General features: G+C 34.4%; 2 protein-coding genes and 1 long non-coding RNA gene across 3 annotated transcripts; 2 read left to right on the top strand and 1 right to left on the bottom strand.

The window, feature by feature from the left end:
- The first annotated feature begins 7,451 nt into the window (after positions 1-7,451).
- On the top strand, positions 7,452-15,945 carry LOC123208801 (protein TIC 100). The gene is made up of 11 exons (XM_044626349.1): positions 7,452-8,284; positions 9,620-9,691; positions 9,940-10,029; positions 10,133-10,306; positions 11,175-11,265; positions 11,642-11,704; positions 11,808-11,874; positions 12,500-12,603; positions 12,683-12,809; positions 13,503-14,248; positions 15,356-15,945. Exons 1-11 carry the CDS (start codon positions 7,611-7,613, stop codon positions 15,761-15,763), a joined length of 2,616 nt encoding a protein of 871 aa, XP_044482284.1. The 5' UTR covers positions 7,452-7,610; the 3' UTR covers positions 15,764-15,945.
- A 359-nt stretch (positions 15,946-16,304) lies between these two features.
- Positions 16,305-17,113, bottom strand: LOC123209526. Its single transcript, XR_006501081.1, has 2 exons — positions 16,911-17,113; positions 16,305-16,560 (listed from the first exon to the last, which is right to left on the bottom strand). It is a non-coding gene; the product is annotated as an uncharacterized LOC123209526 (long non-coding RNA).
- Positions 17,114-19,938: 2,825 nt separating this feature from the next.
- LOC123201948 lies at positions 19,939-21,046 on the top strand. The gene is made up of 2 exons (XM_044617575.1): positions 19,939-20,588; positions 20,704-21,046. Exons 1-2 carry the CDS (start codon positions 20,195-20,197, stop codon positions 20,871-20,873), a joined length of 564 nt encoding a protein of 187 aa, XP_044473510.1. The 5' UTR covers positions 19,939-20,194; the 3' UTR covers positions 20,874-21,046.
- The last annotated feature ends 96 nt before the right edge of the window (positions 21,047-21,142 follow it).

The following is a 21,142-nucleotide window of genomic DNA, read 5'->3' as shown; positions in this document are numbered from 1 at the left end:
AGTTTCAACAGCCAATCATCACCACAAAGGGTAGATAAAAATCAAAATGTCAATTCAAAGATAAATTAACACCTAATGACAACCTCCTGTAGGAAAAAATGGTCCAAGGACGAAGATGAGTTAAGTCAAGCCTATACAACAGAAGAAGAGAAAGACAATTATTATCTCTTCTTGAAGCCTTATTACAGTTTGAATAATGAGGGGGATCAAGAGAAGAATCAAGCAACCTTCTACTATAACTGAATTTACATGTAAATGTGATAGCGCAGCCATGTCCAGAAACTAAGCTAAGCTCAAAAAAACCATCCATACAGTACAAAAGTGTAGCATTTGTGTCGCTAAGTAAGAGGCTAAACATTATAGAAATTCTGAAAGGCAGCCAAAACTTTCCCCAGCTCACATTTCCTAGCACAATGCTGCAGCACACAAACTGCTCCTGCAAAAATCTGCAGAATGCACATATTTTTACTAATTTTATATATCAGATGCCAGATTGTTTGCTTTATCCTGTTAATGATTTGATGATGCGATCTATCTGTTATGCTAGATATATGAAAAATAAATTTCCAGTCACATCAAAACATATATTTTATTTTTTCTAAAGACCCTCGTATACTTCTTTCTCCCATGAGCTAACTCTATGATGTTGATGCAGTCGGCTAATCAACCTCTGAGTGCAGCCCGCGCATACCTCGAACGTGCAGCCACCAAATCCTCCCCATTATGTAGACATGCAGACCTCCTTAAATGAAAGACTATATCTCCTACAGAATAGATCAATGGGTTTACATGATATTAGTGGAGTTTGAGAGTATTTAAGCGTCTAGTTTCATAGAGTATTGTTATTAAAAGAATAGCTTTTGTTCAAATCCTCAACTCTCCCCCTTCTGGAAGGTTGGTCTTCCTCGAATTAGAGATCAAGTACTATTGTCCATCAATTTGATACTTTCCTTGACCTTCTTCACTTGAGGCAAAAGGAACTTGTTTTAACAATTTTTCCCTTCTGCCCTCCACACATTGTCCCTTCCTCGCACGCCACCAAAGAACACCCCCTAACCAACTGTACTTCTGTACACACCCTTGCTATATAGCTTCTCGCTTTCGCCTTGAATTTCACCATTTAGACGGCAACGATACTTCTTCTTGGCTACACAAAGCTAATCAAGTTTTTGCCTTCCACCAAGTACCTCCTCACCACAATGTCCAAATTGTTTCCTTCCCTTTAGATGACCAAGCTTGGCTTGGCGGCAATGGTTCCCTTCATGCAACCTGCCTCCCTCTTGGGACCGCTTCACAGACGAATTGGCGAGTCGTTTGGGCGATCCTCCCTTCGTCAACCACATGGCCGCCTTGGCTAACTTCAGCCAACACAGTTCTGTTCAACAATACATCTCAGACTGCGAATTACGCTCCAACAATATTCTTCGTCTAACCGACACACATCTTCTTAACCAACATGCAAGCCCTTTGAATATCAAATTTTTCATAACACTCTCTCCTATCTCTTTTGTTTTCACACTCTTTTTGCGATTTCAGCAGATTTAAGCATGAGTTTGGGTTTGGAGAAAAATGTTAAACCATCATGGTTGACGGCCTTGATAGCTTGATTTTCGAAATTGAATTGTAAATATAGCATTACAAGTTTTCATTTCTATAAAGCCAAACGTAACGTTGAAAATGCCACACAAAAGGTGAAATTATTATTTTATTTAATTTATATTTTAGATGAATAGTATATAAATAGGTTGAAAATTGTTTATGGTCAAACTTGGGCACCTTTTAGGAATGGTTTTCGATGACTAGCTATTAAATCATGTCATTTTACTTTTGGCTTGCGAGAAAAATGATAACCCCCAGCCAGCATAATGAGAGTGAATAGCGAAATTAACTTGGACCACAAAGACATTAAAAATATCATGTTCAACTCGTCAATACCCTCCAAGTACTTAAAGTAAAAGAGACTAAAAACCTTGACGGAAATAAAATGTTTTGGTTCACTAAAAGATAAAGTAATCCATTCGTGCATGCATGGCAACTCTCTGCTGTTTTTTTGCTGCAAAATTTCCAGCAATCTCCTCTGCTGCCTAGTCTTCCAGAGCTTCCAGGTTACCGCTCCAAAGTTCTTTGGCATCAGAATTTCAGTTTGCATTATTTTTGAGCCATGGTTTAGAGACAATGTGTTTCATTGGCTTGTATGTAAAAATTTGTATAGTTTGTTATTCTTGGGCAAGATTTTTTGCTTCTTTTGCTTTTTGGTCTTCTTACTCTTTTTGCTACCCTCTTAAACCATATCTTTGAAGAGACTTTGATAAGAGCTTAAAAACTGTGATCTTAGGTTATCGGGTTTGCAAGTATTGCCTTTGTTTTTCCTTGCTATCTTACCTTCTGGCAAAGCAAGTTTAGGTTGTGATTAAATGTCTGTTGTGGGCAGGACAGCTTTTTCATTTTCTAATACTAATTCATCTTAGCAAAAACAAATAAATAAATAGAGTAATCCAACTGGATTCATTTGGAAAAATCTCTAAAAGGTACATGCATTCTTCTTTATTAGTTTAAACATTAATAATATGAATCTTATGTGTTATCAAGACAGTTCATGTTACAAGCATATTGAAGTTCATGAAAGATTATATATTATATTATATGTTCTTCCGAAACGCAACAAAGAGTTCGGCCAAAGCCCATATATTGTCACATCAAGGCCCAAAATTTCATATGAATCATATTAGATAAGTGCTTTTTTCTCACTTACACTCCTCTAATCACACATACAATACAAGAGGGTTAGCCTTCCTTAACAATGAATTAAATTAGTAAATATATTCTTTAATAAAATAATTTGTGAAATAATAGCCGATCATTAGTTTATTATCGATAATCTCAACTACATTTTGTCATAATCTCAAACCCATTTTTCAAAGTTCGATTATTGTCGATGAATCTTCATCAAACCCATCATCCTATTGTCATCATGGGAGTTTTGTGCTTTCGCATCAAAATCAAGAAAATTCTGAAATGAAAGATGGCTATACCCATTTTCATGATCGAACCACCCTTTTCTCAACTCATATTCACCGCACCATTAAATGTATGGTGAAATTTTCATCCTCAAAAAGTTGTCGATTGGACATTCGACATGACACAATTGTACGAATTTGTATTTAAAGGGCTGCCCACTAACATTTCACACAATTGCATCTTTGATTTTGTTCTTCAGTCTCCCTAAACTTAATACAGTATTTACGGCAGCAAGATATTGTATTTTAGTTGTGTAATTAGCCAAAGTACAAATTTAAAGGGCATTTTATTTAGTTGTTTTGTTGGGTTTTAGGCTTTAAGTTCACACACAACATGAAGCATTCAAAAGACAAGGACATCATTCTAATTTTATTTGCAGTAGAGTGACAAATTTAGTCACGTCAGTTTCCTACGTGCCAACCCATTGTTATATCCAATCACATTTCACCACGTGATACCTCGTTTTCCAACTTGTTTGCCACGTCATTAAAGCACCAATCCGATCAACGTTCCTCTTCAATATACCCACCCGTCACTCTAGTATTAGAATATCAAAAATTACTAAAGATTTTTCAGATTTTATTAGTGTAAAGATAGGAGGCTAGCAAAAAGCGCTTGACTTCAATTCGTCCTTCAGAATATGTCTTCATTCGGTTACTGCTCAAGTAATGTAAGCCATGGATGCTCCAAGGCTCAAGCTTGTTTGAAGAAGATTCTTCATATCATCTCTTCTATTCCACCTCCAACGTCTATCAACGGAGGTTTTGATGTTGATTTGAACAAATGTTTCGTCGGTCCTTTTTTGGAATTCAGAGAGTCGGAGTCTTTAGATTTAAGTGCTTGTAGCTTTGTGGGAAAACAAATCGACAGTGAGAAAACAACCGACGGTTCTTCTTCAGATATCACCAATTTGCAGGAAACAACAACCACTGAAGTTGCTCAACAAAGCAAGAGGATCATCAAACAAGAAGACGATGAAGATGTTGTCGAAACGGTGACGTTTCGAGGAAAAGAATCGCAAAACGGCAGTAACAATATAACTTTGCTTATTGAGGCTGCGGAGCTGATTTCAAGAACTGAGTTGGAGTGTCCGAGTCCAGACAAGGAACTCACTCAGACTCAGCACCTGAACAACACCGAACCAACACCGAGTGCATCCAAAAGAGTGACGTCGGTGGATGTGGAGGATACGTCACCGGTGGTGAGATCGAAAAGAGGGAGGAGCCAGGTTTTGCCGTCCAGGTACAGAGACTCGGTCCTCCTTTTGGAGCCCTGCAAAGGACAAAGAGGTAGACGAAAGGGCATTAATCTAGGTAATTAAATTAAAAAAAATGTAGTTAAGGTGCTATTAATTAAGGTAATTAGTAAAACAGGTGGTTTAGAAGGCAGAAAGGAATCAGTAATGCTTTCAACCGACTTAAAGATACTAGTTTTTATTCTAATGTAAGTAAAGGAATATGATAAAAAAATTAATTAATTATAACCTATGCTTTTTGCTGTCTAATTCGTTACAATTATGCTCTCCATTCTTTCTCTCTTTATTGAAATAACATTAATGCATTTTAGATTAATTATTTTTATATCATAAGGTGCTGATCCAAACACATACATAAAGGCAGTCTGTTGCACTAAAATAGACCCCGAATAGACAAAACACTGCAAAAATATCTCTAAAATACTCACATTTTTCACCTCTGCGTATTTCCACAATTTTCATTGGATATTGCATTGAAGTCATAGTATAAGTGAGTTAATGGATAATATTTATTTAGAGGTAAGTAGTAGGGCTGACTTGACCTGGACAGGTGGTCCAGTTGGTACACAGGGACCCGGGCGGGCTGTAGCGTTGTGAAAAATTGCTAGGCCAATGGCCCTATTACCCACTCAAAGTTTAGTTACATTTTTGGCCAAACGACTATTTCCCACCCAAGGTTTGATGTTTTCTCAAAAGTCCCTCATTTAACTATGGAAACACTAAACACCCATCCATGGCTGGTTAGATTTAACCAAACCCTAACGGTGGTAGGGGTAAAATCATCATTTTTGCTATAATATTAAAAATAAACTAAAATAGAATCTAATTTTGTCCCCCTAAACTTTAAAAACTAAAATTTTCCTCTAGCCTAAGTTTTAAAAAATGGCAGTTTCACCCTAGGGTTTGGTTTTGAAATCTCTGGCGACCGTTTCGGCTCCATTGCCGACGGCCTCTCCCTCCCGAAACAACCTCTCCTTCTGGCGAATGTTTTCCTCCCATTTAGAGGCTCGATCGGCGTCGGCTTGGCCTTGGGAGACGAAGTTCTTCGTCTGGGAAGACAGTCGTCTTCCCATAGGTCTTCTTTTGGAAAGGAAGAGGAGTCGCCTGGAGGTTGTCAGAGAGGAAGAAACGACACCAGAAAACTAACTAAAAAATTGAAAATCTTAGGGGGGAAAATACAATTTTTTAAAACTTGGATTGGAAAAAATTGTTATTTTTTAAGGTTTAGGAGAAAAATAAAATAAAATTTAAGTTATTTTTAATAAAATGATGATAATACCCTTAAAATTGTTAATTTTAATAGGTTATAAATAGGTAAATGACATTTTAAAAGTTAATAAAGGGAAACTTGATAAAAAACGCATACTTTGGGTGGAAAATAATCCTTTGGCCTTGTTATTACTTGATAATGAAATAGCCTTTAAAAGTTTGTATACTTAGTACCCAACCCCACTAAGAAACGCTATTGAGTTCTGACTCAACATGATATTATACAAAAAAAAAATTGAGTTCTGACTCAATGGCCTTTAATAGTGTTATTTTATTTAATAAATGTGATTTTTTAAATAAAAAATGAAACAAATAATTACCTTTATATTCCAGTTAACCTTTTTCTTTTTCTACAATATTTTTAACTTTCGAAATTGTAATTTACTGATACTAAATAATAAAATAATTAATATTGGAAAATATTATTTAGGGGGCAAAAGTATGCATATTGAATGTAAAGTGAGGTAAAAAATCATTGGAGTGGACCTGCTCGCACCCAGTAATTTATTTAATAAGCTCCACTTTTTGATAATTCTTACAAAAATAAAAATAATTTTATATTAAATTAATTAAAAATCAATGTAATTTCCTATTCCTATCCACTACCTCTCCTGTCTCACTATTATCTCATAAACCTTAATATTTTTTATGCTATTCAAATATTGTTAAATAAAATATAATTTAGATCCAGTCGCAAATAATATAAATTTGTAAGTTTAATTATTTTATATATACAATTTTTTCTTCAAATAGTAGCATTTATTTTAATCAATAATTTTTTTATTATTTTTAATTGTATAATATTTTTGGGATAATTTGTATAATTTTTTAAAATCCTTTTTTAACTTTTAAATTTATTTTAAGAATAACAATGAAAAAATTAATCCAAAAAATAAAATGTTAATATTAAAATATGGAATAAATGGCATATATAAAATTAAACACGTATAACTCCATCTTTTTTTTCCTTACTTTTCTATCTTTCTCATCGTCTTTCTTTCTTTTTATCATTATTATTCTTTCTTTATCTTTCTTTTTCGCCTTTTGTACCTCTTATCTAACTAAAATTATAAACACATTGATCGTAACTAAAATTAAGATTAAAATAGATTGAAATGGTGTAATTTAATTATAATCATTTTAAAATAGTATGATTAAGCCAAAATCATATTAAAATAGTACAATTTAATTGAAATCATACGATATCATACGATTTTGAATAGACTGACACCATATTGATGTGATTTTATTTGAAATCACACAACTTTTGTAAAATTTCAATCGGAATTAATAGTGCAATTTTAATTGAATCCACTATTCTACTGATATTCTTAGTGGAATTGCATCATTTTATTATAATTTTGATTAAAATCACATTGATTCAAAGTGATTTCAACTGTTATTATGACTATTTTAAGTTAATTTGTTCTATAAAACATGATAGAAATTGTATTTAACAAAATTTGAGAGTCAAATTATTATTTATTTTTAATATATATAAAAAGTTATGATCTGTATTTTTGTTTTTTTAACCTGATTATCCAAAAGCTAACTAATTTTACTTAAAATACTGACATATAGGGTTAGATTCGAATTGAGTTGAGTTCAAGCTTAGCTCGAGCTCATGAAAGCTAAGCTCAAACTCAGTTTGAATTTGATTTGACTTATTTTTTGTTATTAAAACGACGTTATTTTAATACATATTGATTAAAACGATATTATTTTGTATCAAAATTTTTAATTGAAAAATTTGGTGAGTAACTCGATCGAACTCATACAAGGCTGGCTCATTTCGGGTTTGCTTGAGCTTGAATTTGAATGAACTCAATTCGACTCTAACCCTACCGACCCAAAGTGGATTAAAAAAAAAAAGATTTTTCAGACTTCGAATTACCTAGTTTGGTGGGAAATAAGACTCCTTCCTTCCGGTTAAAAATTTGAGCCTTTTTGAGGTGCAGATAACGCGAAATCAAACAAAGCCAAGCAATACAAAATCTACCGTATAAACCCTTATTTGCTTTGTAAACTTCACCTTATCTTCTTACTCAAATAGTCACACTACTCTAAAATGCCCACCCGAGAAGAGAAACCCCAGCAGCAACAGCGAGAAGAATCAGAAAACGAGGACCAAGAAGAAGAAGAAAATGAGGACCAAGAAGAAAAGGACCAAAAAGAAGAAGAACCCCCCATTGAGTCAGAGTATTCGTCAGAGACTTCCGAGGATGAAGCCATCGGCGAGGACGACTACTACGTCACAGACAATGAGGACGAGCCGTTAGTCTACGTCCGACCTGGCGACGAGCCACCCCCATCGGACAACACAGCCGAAACCAACATTCGCCGCTTCACGCGGCTCCTAAACAGCAGAGGAATTAGAGAGGGACTAGAAGAAGAGGAGCGAGACAACGTAACCTACGAAGAACTTTATAATTTTCCCCCAGACCCGGAGAATTGGAAGGAGGAGGATTTGAAAGAGATGTGGGCGGATGCTCCGTGGAAAATGACCAAACCCGGTTGGGACCCGGTTTGGGCTGACGAAGACGATTGGGAAGTGGTTATGGAGGAGATTGAGGAGGGTCGGGACCCGCCTATTGCCCCCTTTTTTTTGCCCTATAGGAAATACTACCCGGCAATACCGGATAATCATTTTGATATAGCCAATCCCAAGGCTGCGGTTGAGGAATTGGATCGGATTGAGGAGTTTCTCGCTTGGGTCAGCTACATTTTTGCTGATGGAAGCTCGTAAGTTTTTCGTTTATTTTTATCTTGTTAATTTCTCATGTGCTGGAGTAACATTTAGCTTTAATATATTGAAGGAAATTTTGAATGTGAATTGTATATGATATCATTTCGGTAACATAATTAGTACAATGGTGTTGCCTAGGTTTTTTAAGATTTTTTTGATTGATTGTGGTCTAATTGTTGCGAATGTGTGAATGTTGTTCATTTAAACGGACAGTGATAGTCAAAGATTTAAGTGTATGAAGTCTGTTCAATGTTGTCTGTGTTCTTTACTGTATTGGAGTTTCAACATTCGTTTCACCAGTGGAGTTTTGAACCAGAAGGCAGTAATTGAGGGATTAGATTTATTCAACTTCATTGACGAGCTAACATCAGCTACATTGTTCTCTTGCAAGCTTATTTTAGCTCATATTTATCTTGGAACATATATTATGGTTGCGTTTACATGTTATGTTGCATTTGAGATTTTGTCAAATTTTCTCAATGCATATTCATTTATGTACTCAAAAGATTTTGCATTCGTATTGGATCTAAGTGTATGAAGTCTGTTCAAAAGATGTTCCTTTCTATGGAAGCGTATATGGCTTTCTTCTGTGTCATGGAATTTGGTCCATCGATTCTAATAATTTTTTTCATGTAACAGACTTCATACACTTAGTGCAATGCAGTATGTATATTTACTTTTCAATTTAATAGAATATGGGCCAATATGGTACTTGAACCTCCAAATAGTTTATCCAAGAAATTGATAGGATTAAGGGTTTTCCCAAGTGTGATGGCTGCATATCACCCTTTCAGCATATCTGAATAGTCTTTCCTTAATCACTATATTGTACTTATTGTTAAAAAAATTCTTTGCTTTTAACTATAATGATTATTGCCTCAATAAAAGGATATTTAGAGCTGGTTTATGACAAGGAGCTTTTGCTCTAATCTTGATTCTGTTGTTACAACAAAATTTACTTGACGCTACTAGAGGATATGAAGTATGATTTTGGATGTCTTTCAACCTCGAGGAAATTTCTGTTGTCCATTGTCGTGAATTTTAGTACATCAAAACACTGCTAGGTGATGTGGGAAGTCCTTAGGATAAAGTTGCTTCTGGAACAATCAATTAATTTCTGTCAATGTTGGTTTTTTTGTATCAAAATTTCCCTAGTTTTTAGATCTGAGTTTCTTTAATGTAAATTTTCTGAGCTAATTGAGAGATTTGTTGTTGTTTTGAGAAAAGGTGATATTTTATTTTGTCTGAACTACTAATTTGAAGATCTCTCTGTGCCCCATTGTCTCATCTTATTCTATGACTTAATACTGCAATGATGTTATTTGTTCAAGATATGAAGGCACTGTTTGGGATGACTTGGCTCATGGAAAAGGTGTCTACATTGCTGAGCAAGGTCTAGTCAGGTTTGTCTGGCATCTATCTTAGTAGTTGCTGTCATGGTTCATTTCACATTATCTCTCTCTTGCTAACTGCTCTCCAAAACACTTTGTTATTTACTTTTCAGTCAATTTGAGTTCGAAGGACACTTGCATATTCAATTTGGACTGAAAATTAATTTAGTGTTTTGATGCTGTTTGACACTTGTCATGTGGTTTGGAAGTTATATATATTTTTTAAAGGGAAAAATTCTGATAGAATTCTTGCTTTTTAGGTATGAAGGTGAATGGCTGCAGAACAATCCAGATGGCCATGGTGTTGTTGAAGTTGACATACCTGACATAGAACCTGTGCCAGGTTCCAAGTATGTTTATCATCTTTTATTAACTCAGTGGTTAGAAATCTGGATGGTTATTCTCTACGTTGTATAACTTGATTAAGTTGCTTTTTGCACATCTCCCCCCAAGGCTTGAAGCAAAGATGCGTGCTGAAGGAAAACTTATATCAAGAGATTTTATGTCCCCAGAAGACAGAGAATGGCTGGAGATGGATATTGAAGATAGCATTCGTTTGGCTGATGGCCGCTATGAAATACCTTTTTATGAGAATGACGAGTGGATTAAACAATTTGGGAGGAAACCGTAAGATTTATCTTGAAGCTCTCCAATCTTTTCATTTCAATCACAACACAATGATTTTCTCATTTGTCTTTTTATAAGTTAACTGCTGCATACTTTTTTGTTTTCATCATCTATGCTGTTTGTGCTTGGATCGGACTTCATATTCTTGTGATGTGTGCGAAGGCCCTTGGGTTCTATCTCAATGCTGCTAGTTAGGACATCTAAGTTTTACCAAGTGAAGCACTTCCCTAAGTTTTGACCATGGGCCTTGCTAATCCGCCAAATAATGTCAAGTGTGTAGGAGGTAATTAGGATTGTCTACATTCATGTAATATTAAATACTAATTAGACTTTGTACTAAATCAATCGATAAGTTGGTATGAGATGGTAACAAAAATTAGAGGAATGCTCATGTCCATTGAATATCATTAAAAGACTTGCAGTAATGAATATGTTCAAATAAATGTGCCAGATGAGTTTGTTAATCATTCTTTTAAAGTTGTCTTTCTTATTTAATGTCGATATAATTTAGTACTCTCACAATTAATATTAAGTGGACATAATTACTTAAAGGAACTTCTTAACTGCAACTTTATCCTATGTCTTAAGCATGCAATTCAGTGGATTGATGGTTTAAAAAAATGCAGAATAATTGTTTAGTATCAACAACCAGCTTACCCTCTTAATTGGCAACTCAGACAATTTGCTTTTTCTGGCTATGATTACCAAATTAAGTGAATCTAAGGTCAACACTTCTCTTGTCTATAATGGGCTAAGATATGTATGACTATTTCTTTTCATAGTGATATAATATGCGATTATTTTTATTGTTCTTTTATGTCCAAAGAAATCTTTTTCAAGATTATTGATGATAGTGAATCTTATACAGTGAGAAAGGTCGATACCGCTATGCTGGTCAGTGGAAGCTTGGAAGAATGCATGGCTGTGGTCTATATGAAGTCAATGAGAGCCCCATTTATGTAGGTCCCTGAAATAAAACCACCAATATCTGGATCCATTTCTGTTTTCTAGTTCTTTGAAGTTGGGGGCTCAACTTTAATTTATTATAAATGTAAAACGGGTCTAGACATTATGTGCTTCTAAGTCCATTCCATGACTATTGCCTTTTGCTAGAAAAGATATGAAATTGATATGTTAAAGTTTTGCAAAATGCGAGATGGAAGTATTACTTATGGAGATGTCCATTATATATGATGTTATGATTCAGTTTTGTTCTTAAATTTAGCAATTAATTTGCCCTTGTTATATGTCCTCTTTTCTCCGGTGTGATAAACCTCATGTATTACATCTGTAGTGACCTTTACTATTCAACTTGATATCCTTCTGTAAATGCAGGGCAGGTTCTACTTTGGGGAGCTACTGGAGACTACTGAGGGTTGTGATGAAGAGACTGTTACAGTATATTAAAGCTTTTTACTTGTTTATGAATTATGTTGTGGTGGCAGAAAGAATCTCTGTCATTTAGAGTACAGATGTTTTACTGATGTTATGGGTCTTTCAGCTGCATGCAGGTCTTGCGGAGGTAGCTGCAGCTAAAGCTAGGATGTTTGTTAACAAACCAGATGGAAGTATGTATTTTTATTTATTATTAATTTATCTGGAAGGACTAGCTTTTCATTGTAAGATAGTTCATGTAGAAGCCAGGCAAATGCCACCCTGTAACTAAGTAGAAATGTTTGCTTTTTAACTCGTCAAACTGGTAGCTTATAATTGAGTGCAGGTATGCAATACTGAAAAGGGACAATAGGATCATAGGCTTACCGTGCTTGTCAACAAAGTATCGTGCTCATTCATTTGGGTGTTTATATGTGATGACCCAAGTTATTTGAGGAGATTGCTATATGGAATTGCACAAATTGTTGGTTGAATGTTTACTCAAAATCCTTAACAATTCTCTGATTATCTGAGGCCAAAAGAAAAACGTTAGGTTACCTTAATAGAGCTTTTGGACATCCTATACTTTGGCCATTGGTTTTAAGCTCAACTTATAGTCCTCATGCTAAGCCCTGCCCTGAATCCTATCTTCTGGAATGTACCTCTTTCATGGTTTTACCTGATGAGACATTTAATGATATAAATTAGACATGCACATTGTTTGGAGCTATCAATAATAATTGTTTTTGGTTTGGAAAATTTCAGTCACTGTCACAACTCACAGCTCTTTATCAATAACCTTTTTTTCCCTTGTTGAAGTGGTTAGAGAAGAGAGGGGTCCATATAGTGATCCTCAACATCCCTATTTCTATGAAGAAGAAGATGTGTGGATGGCACCAGGCTTCATTAACCAGTTCTACGAGGTAATTGAACTTTATTTTTGCATGGTAAAATCATTTGCAATTCTCAAGGAACTGAGGTATGAGTGCTTCCATTTGGCAGGTACCTGATTATTGGAAAACATATGTTCATGAGGTTGATCAAGAGAGGGAAATATGGTTAAACTCTTTTTATAAATCTCCATTTAGGATACCTATGCCTGCAGAACTTGAATACTGGTGGCAGAAAGGTAAATAATCCTCATCATCTCCTCTCTCTCTCTCTGGTTTGGTGTGAAGAATTTTTTATCCCATATTGGTGTTAAGTTTCTTAAATGGCCTGCTTGTGATATGCAACCCATCAGACAAGTGCTCTTCTTTGATGAGGTTCAAGAATTTCTTAAGTTTTCCTTTCATATATTATTTATTTATTTGTCATTTGCTTCTCTTATTTACTATGTCCTGCTAACCCTATATTGGCGGTTTCTTGATGTAGAAAAGGTGAGTGGTACTCTTTAACTGCTAGTAGGGCAAAATCTCGTGTCTAATAATTGTGTGTTTCTTGAAAGATAAATGTATCATTCCTTTTATTACTGAGCACTTTCATCATCAACCAATTACATTTTTCTTGGTCATTTCTTTATATCCAGTGTAACAAAATAGAGGACAAAATAAGAGGGATAAAGTTATTTATTTTGCTTTTCACTTGACTATAGATTTTTATGTTTGGCAGTTTATATTTGTTGAATGACTGATAATTATAAGAAACCTGGCATTTTATTTTAATAAGAAATTTGCTGGTGTGGCACTTATCATGCGTATTATTTCTAGATTTTACAGTTAGCATTCTTATTTCCTGCACTTTTCTGATGCATTAGCTACCTGCCTTGTTAGCTAGAAATGGATGTGCTATGCTTGATGTCCATTGCATTTTTCTGTATCAGAGGAGCCTCCTGAATTTATCCTGGTTAACAAGGAACCAGAGCCTGATCCTGAAGATCCATCAAAGCTTATATATGCTGAGGATCCTCTCATCCTACATACACCAACTGGTCGTTTAATTAATTATATTGAGGATGAAAAATATGGAATACGATTATTTTGGCAGCCGCCTTTGAAAGAAGGGGAAGATATAGATTCCAAGGAGATTGAGTTTCTGCCACTTGGTTTTGACGAATTCTATGGAAAACCACCAGTTGAGGAGAAAGAAACCATGTGGCAGCGTATTGTAATGGCCATAGAAAAGGTACTTAAGCCAGTGCTTGATAAATTAGAGAATTGGACTGAAGAGCAGAAGAAAGTGAGTGAGTTGAAAATGCAGCTTTATGAAAAAGAACTCGATCTTATTGAGGCTGAATTGTGTCTGGAGGAGGCAATTGAGGACTTGGATGAGGATTTGAAGAGAAGAGAGAAAGAGGAAGAGAAGAAGGTGGAAACAGGTTTTGAGGAAGAAGATATTTCTGCTTTGCCTAGACAAGCTGAGGAGGTTATAGCTGAAGAGAAGGTAGGAGTGAGTGAGGATGAGGATGAGGAAGATGAAGAAGAGGAGGAAGATAATACACCATCCAGTTTTGGATCTGTTACTGGAGATCAGGACCCATCAAAGAATGACCAGACGGGGAGAAAATCTGGGGAATCTCCTTTTTCTTCGTTATCATTACCATTTGCTTCTCGTAGCCTTGTTTCATCGGTGAGTTCTGACCCTTATGAAATATAGTAGTCAATGTGAAAAGTTATTTGCTTGCTAATACATGTCGCTTAGGTTTAATTTTTGGGTGGTTTTAGTTTCAGTCTATAGCAATAAACAGTTAAAACAGGTCATTAAAAAAAAAAAACCAGTTAAAACAGCCACATGGATTGGATGACTTATGTTAGTAGTTTTTGTATCACATGTATAAGAGTACTTGTTTTCTGCCGTGGTTGAAATGATAATTCTGCGTAAGAGTATATTATTTGCTTCTTGTATTTGATTTGGAAATTAAACCTGTTTGATTTGGAATTTAAGTACAATACTTTGTTTTCAAAAACAAGGATAGAAGACATTTTATGATCATTCGTTTGGTTAAAATGTTTTTAGAAGCAGTTTTCAGATACAATCTAATAACTAGTGTAAAAGTAGACAGATGAAAAAATTTTCTCCTATAGTGTAAAAGTAAACTTTGACAACCATTTATTAATATCATATCAAATACATTTTCAATTATTAAAATTACTGATATAAAACTTGAGATCTTTTGGATTTTATCCCAGTTAATGAAATTTTTTTGGATCACAAATCAAACATTCTTTTCCTTATTATGATGATAAATCTTGTGATAGTTTGAACTTTAAAAGCATGGAAAATTAGGATTTAAGTTTTATTATCGAATAAAGTAATACTATATGTACAAATAAATTGTATAAACTTATTCATATAATCTAATGTGGTAGCATTTGATTGGATAATTATAAAGTGAGAGAAAAAATAAATAATTACATCACCCAATCACAAGTTGTCATGTTAGTTTGTATAATTTGTTTGTATATATAATTTTATTTATTTTTAGATAACATATATTGAGCATGTAAAACTTTACTAAAGAGTGGATAATAGTTCCCCAAACATGAAACAAGTTTCTGTAAATTGTGCGAGTTGTATTTTTGTATTAGCAGTTATTCTGACAATTGCTTCAATTGCTCATTATGATGAGATTTCATTATCTGGATTATATATTTTATTGTTTGGTTATCAATGATCCTTACTTGAGGAAATTAAAATTATATTCTTATTTGCTAATTTAATTTGTTGTCTTTGCAGGTTCCATCTAGGCTGCAGCAATCATTCTTATTGTGGAAGGAAGGAAGATCGCAGCCAAAACCAACTACTCCATGCGATCAAGGCCACAAGTACCAGTATGTACCAGTTGATACAGTCCATTTTCGTTCAGTTCTGAACCATAAAGGGAGTTTGAAGGCAATGATCCAAACACACCAGAAGTTTCAATCAACAAAGCGCTCAAATGGGAGGAGATCTCAAGTACATTCATCTCCAGCAATCCAATCACGTCCTTCAGCGTTTGGTGGTCCCAAAAGAGTGGTAAAAGCAGCTAGAGCACAGACGGTAAGTTGGCTGCATGCAGCCCCGGATTGGGATATTGACAACATATTATCTTTGCACACACCAATGTGTAGTTTGAAATTATATACAGATACTAGCGAGTGTTGAGGCTCATTGTTCTACATGACATTGTGTTGTAAGCTGGGCCTCTTGAAGAGGGTGAGTTTTGTCGTATTTGCCTAGCAACTCATGGTTGGGCTATTTTTCCTGAATGTACTTTGAGCTTTCCCTGGATTAACATGGGCTAATAAAGTGTAGAATTAGAACGGTACGGCGTTTGGATAGGGAAATTGTGTGTTGTTAATGAAGTCTCTGTCCAGGTGTTGTCATTTATGTGATTTAAAAAAAATAATTTTTTTTTTACGTAAATCGATGGTTCAAATCTATCTTTATAAAAAGTAATAGCGGCAAGATTCTTTATTTTTTTATAATTCGAAATTATTAAAGATGTTATCAAATTAAGTTATATGAATAAGTGTGATTAATTTGTTTATATATTATTTTTTATTTTTTCTTAATATCATCAAATCATTTTGAATAAGGTTATTAAATTAAATTTTATAAATAAATTTGAATAATTTATTTTATATTTATTTAAAATTACCAAATCAGATTTTACCACTCAATCCATGTCATCATATTGTATAAATATATTTATACATTTTGATTACACATTAAAACTGTTTTCTTTAGATTATCACCATACAATATAATCTCAACAAACAACTTAATACAATGAATCTTATCCAATAATTAAATTTCAGAATGCAATGAATCTTAACAATCTTGGAATTTCATGTGTCACACCTTGTCTCTCAATTTTTAACGCTTTCATCTACCACGCCCTCAACTTCTAACAAATTGCGCTTGCTTCCCATAAACGTTGGCCTGGTCAGCTGAAATACCTGTCATAAGATTATTTTCTTCAAAATGGGAACAGGTGGTGGACGAAAAGCAGAAAAAAAACAAAAGAAAGAACAATATCACGTTGTTCAGTTGAGAAAAATAGTGATGCTTGAGAGGCAGTAGCATGTTTTTAAGTTATCAGTTTCCAATTTCTAAGACAAACATCACCTCACCATTCCTTTAACCTTATGCCCTACCGATACCAAGCAACCATCATTTACCAGAGAAGGAACGGAAGGATCTGAGCGAGTAATTTCTCTCATTGTAGGTAAGTCCCAAACAACAGATTAAATATCACTGTATTATAGATGGAAGAACTTCAAGTAGGAGGAGGACAGACTCGACAAACCTTTGGAGATTTGGTGTCACTGACAACACCTCATTACACTCCGTCCACAAAAAACTTCCTTGAGGTGGCTTTTTTTTTCAAATCATTTAACAAACTGTATATAATTGACATGGAGTTTGAAAATGGAAGATTATTTATTAACAGGAAATTTTATTAATGGCAGGATATATCTGAGTTGATGGGGCATCTTGTTGACGTCGTGAAGTTGGCTGTTATCAAAGAAAGGATTGAGATGGCTCACAAGCATCATGCGTATGTGAGCAATGGTGGTCCATCAGCTTCAAACAATACCTAAAATCTATCAGAAATTCTAAAGGTAACGTGGAGGTGGTCTGCAGTGGGGAGCATGAAACCAAGGTCATTAACACAGAAGATTACCTGTCACAATCCATGTCGTTGATAAAAATTATCAAAATCTTTTGCTATATATAAATTAAATAAAATAATAAAAAATTGATTAACATAATAATAATATTTTTATCCCTTAAGGGATTTTTTTTAGTGGAAAATTGTTGCCCACTTAGAAACTCAAATTTGATCAGCAACTTGACTTCATCAGGATGGGTGACAGTGACAAGCATGGCAGAACTAGGCTTCATAATTCAGCAAGGAAAGTGAAAGAAGCACGTCTTATTTGTAATACATACCTACAATCTGCCCCTTCATACACGTCTCTCACTACTAATTAATTTCAAATTATGTGTCATCCTCCTCAACTAAAGATTTAGCAATATCTCTCCTTGCTAAATCTTCTTGTATGTTCCATATTTTGACTTGTATATGTTCACAGTCCAAGACCCACCTTCCCCAACTCTTAACGCCAGCCAAACCTTCTTTTAGGATGACTTTTTGATACGTTGATTCTTGCTAAAAGACAACCCACGGATATTGCCTTCACTAGATATATTTATATAAATAAATAGCAGCCAATAATTTTCTAAAAAATCATTACATTATAAGTAAACAAATATTGTCATAAATATACGACAATAAAACAAAAATTAAAATAATCTAATTTGGTAAGAGTTTACTGCTACAAAATCAAAAGAAGAAAAAGATCTGAAGTTAACCCAAAAATTCAATCTCATGTACAAAATTATCATACATATAAACACTTAAACATTTTACCACAAATTAAAAAATAAATCGAAAACACCCCTAAGTTGTCCAACCATTGTTAGTGGTTACTGTTCACACATACACTTTATTATTCAATTACATAAAAAATTTTATATTTTTGTCATATCCAAGTGAACATTTTTCTTTTTTTTATACAAAAGATATTAAAAATGAACTTAAATACTGAATTGTTGATTGTTGATGGTTGGATTTTTTTAGTTATAGGGTTTGGTGAGTGATAATAAATTATAAATTATGTATCTATAGAAGAATAAATTGGCGATCCCACTAAAGGGTTGGCGGATTGATGATCTTGTCAACCCTATTTTTGCTTAAAGTTAAAGATAAGAGTACTTTAAGTATTATGTTATTTTTATAGTATAAATATTTAATATTTAAAAAAATACGATAAATTTATATAAATATGCCTATTTAAGGGTAAAAATTGTAATATCTCTGAATTATTTGTTATTATTAGGCCTATCAATCTCTCCATGGAAGTAGACAAATATGAAAGCATGCACATATTCCTTCGAATTTTATAAATGAACCTCCAAGGTTACTCTATACCTTTCAATCAATATTTTTAACTATTAATAATATAGTAGTATTACGTATATAATTTTATGCACAAATAATAACATATCATCATATAATTAGATGGTTAAAAATTAAATTTAAAATAAAATAATATTTAATTATAAAAAATATATATATATTTATTTATATATTTTAAATATATATATATAAAATATTATTTAATAATAAATTCATGAGGTGATATTTTGGAGTGTAGTGTATTACAAATATTATTATTCTATAATTATTGATTCATAGAAGCATCTTCATGCAAGAGATCTGTCATTCATTAATTTAATTTAGAAATTTACATGCTTCCTATCTTATGTGGGTCCTTCCTATTAATTTAAAATACAATCATACTGGGACATATTCTTCTATTTTATACAGCTTTATTATTATTTATACGCAAAAGATGGATGCAAGGCAATTACTTTGGGAGGTATTGTTCAACCGAGATAATTACACATTTAACTTACTCTAAATACTTGTCATTAGTGGGGTCCATAATCACCAATATTCCAGTTGGCACCCATCACGCCAATTATTTCTCCAGATGTTTCCACGTGGCAGAACAACTTCCATTCGTTTGACAGGGATGTGAAGACCGCCTAACCAATTATTCACTAACACGTATTAAGCTAAAAGATTAACCCCCCTTTTTTTATTTTTTATTATTATATTTACCAACCCAATACCGTGACGTAATATTTATGCACTTTTTCCTTCACTTAATCATGCTTCGTTACCTTGACTTAAACGCTAGTACATAAAATAATCAAAGTCAGGATTTTTCTGCATATAATATTCTCTTATAAAATCATTGAAATTCGATTGAATTTACCTAAGTAAAAATTTAGCACACGTGGTTAAATTAAATTCACAAGTTTCTAAATTTATTATCGGCTGCGCTGTACTATGATGAGGAGATTTGAATGAATGATTATCCTCTCAACGTCCATGTAGGCGCTGCATTAATCGGCACGTGCTCAACGCCTTACAACAGAAAATTCATCAGCCGCCATACTATAGTCTATTGGTGACGTCCCGCAGATCTGGACCGCGCCAAACAGGACCATAGCAGCCAAACCTTTAATTAACCGAACTTCACACTCCCACGCATTTTAGCACGAAGTCTTTGGTGACTAAAACGGTCAAGACCACAAAACATAGACTCTCCACCGGCAACACCCGGTCATACTTAAGCCAAAGCTCTCATACATACCGCTCCGACCCTACAACCGGCTATTCCCGGTAACTCTTTTGAAAAATAATCGCAGTTTCTTGTACAGTGCACCACCACTCCATATAAATAGGCAGCGGGGCAGGACTTGATTTCTCAGAACCTCTTGATTGCCCTTCAAGCTCTAAAAAGCGAGAAGTTTCCTGGTTTAACACTTCAACCACTTCACTTATATGATAGCTTCCACTGACAGGAAACCTGAGAGCCCAATCTCCTCTCCCGCTCTCGGTTTCCCTCGATTCCGTTTCTTCCGGTATCGGCGCTTGAGGTAACCAGACACACAAGAATCAAGAAAAAGAAAATTTATCGCATATTGCTTTATTTAGATCTATTTTCAGATTCTATGCCGACGGCTAAGAGTAACCGGAGGGGACAAGAGCAGAGCCGGAAGGAAAAATTGTCATCGGAAAAATCGATGTCGTTTCACGGGAGACCTGCAGTCATGATGATGGAAAAGGACCAGTTGAGGAGGCCAAAGACGTTGCCGGATTTGCTCCCGGATCGGATGCACGTCAGTTTGTCGCCGGAGAATAAACCGAAGTTGACGAAATTGCTATTAAAAGTTACGGTACAGGGAAGCGTAGGTGCCGTACAAGTGATCACGTCTTCGGAAAACACCGTAGCTGACTTGATCGTCGCCGCCGTGAAGCAGTACGTCAAAGAATGTCGACGACCAATCTTGCCGACCACCGATCCGTCCAGCTTCGACCTCCATTATTCGCAGTTTAGCCTAGAAAGTAAGAACCCTGAAATCACCTCTTTGCACGTAAACCTTCAGATTCGTCCATTAAAAACACAGTAACACGTGTAGCGCAGCAATTGATTGAATTGTCATTTTGTTTTTACTCTCAGGCTTGGGAAGAGAAGAGATATTGCTGGAACTCGGATCCAGAAACTTCTTTTTGTGCAAAAGGAAAGTTCAAGCGGAAACTGAAGCAACGACGTCGTCTGCCAAGTGTTCAAAGGAGGTAGAAAAGGTTAGCAAGGCAGGGATTCCCTGGCTGAAGTTCATAGGTTTTTAGTGGTTTGAGGTTTAAAAAGCGTTAGATGAAGTTGAAATATTACAAATCATGTGATAGGTTTAGCATATCAGAAAATTTGCAGATGCTTTTAGGTTTGACAAAGATTGATGAAGGAGATGACAATATTTCTTCATCTCCGATTGTTTTCAATAATTTTTTTTTAATTTTTGGTACCTGTGTTCAATAATTATTATAATATCATGTACAGGATTCAATAATGATATTTTTGAAAGATCATATAATTAAATAATAATACATTAATTATATAT

Source organism: Mangifera indica, chromosome 2 (genome assembly GCF_011075055.1).
Source record: "Mangifera indica cultivar Alphonso chromosome 2, CATAS_Mindica_2.1, whole genome shotgun sequence".
NCBI lineage: Eukaryota > Viridiplantae > Streptophyta > Magnoliopsida > Sapindales > Anacardiaceae > Mangifera > Mangifera indica.
This window is presented reverse-complemented; position numbering and strand designations above follow the sequence as displayed.

Bases quoted from the DNA above. Each gene is read 5' to 3' on its own strand.
- LOC123208801 (XM_044626349.1), top strand. From the start codon at position 7,611: ATGCCCACCCGAGAAGAGAAACCCCAGCAGCAACAGCGAGAAGAATCA. The intron at 8,285-9,619 runs GTAAGTTTTTCG...TATTTGTTCAAG, and splicing joins ATTTTTGCTGATGGAAGCTC to ATATGAAGGCACTGTTTGGG. The intron at 9,692-9,939 runs GTTTGTCTGGCA...CTTGCTTTTTAG, and splicing joins GCTGAGCAAGGTCTAGTCAG to GTATGAAGGTGAATGGCTGC.
- LOC123201948 (XM_044617575.1), top strand. From the start codon at position 20,195: ATGCCGACGGCTAAGAGTAACCGGAGGGGACAAGAGCAGAGCCGGAAG. The intron at 20,589-20,703 runs GTAAGAACCCTG...TTTTACTCTCAG, and splicing joins TTCGCAGTTTAGCCTAGAAA to GCTTGGGAAGAGAAGAGATA.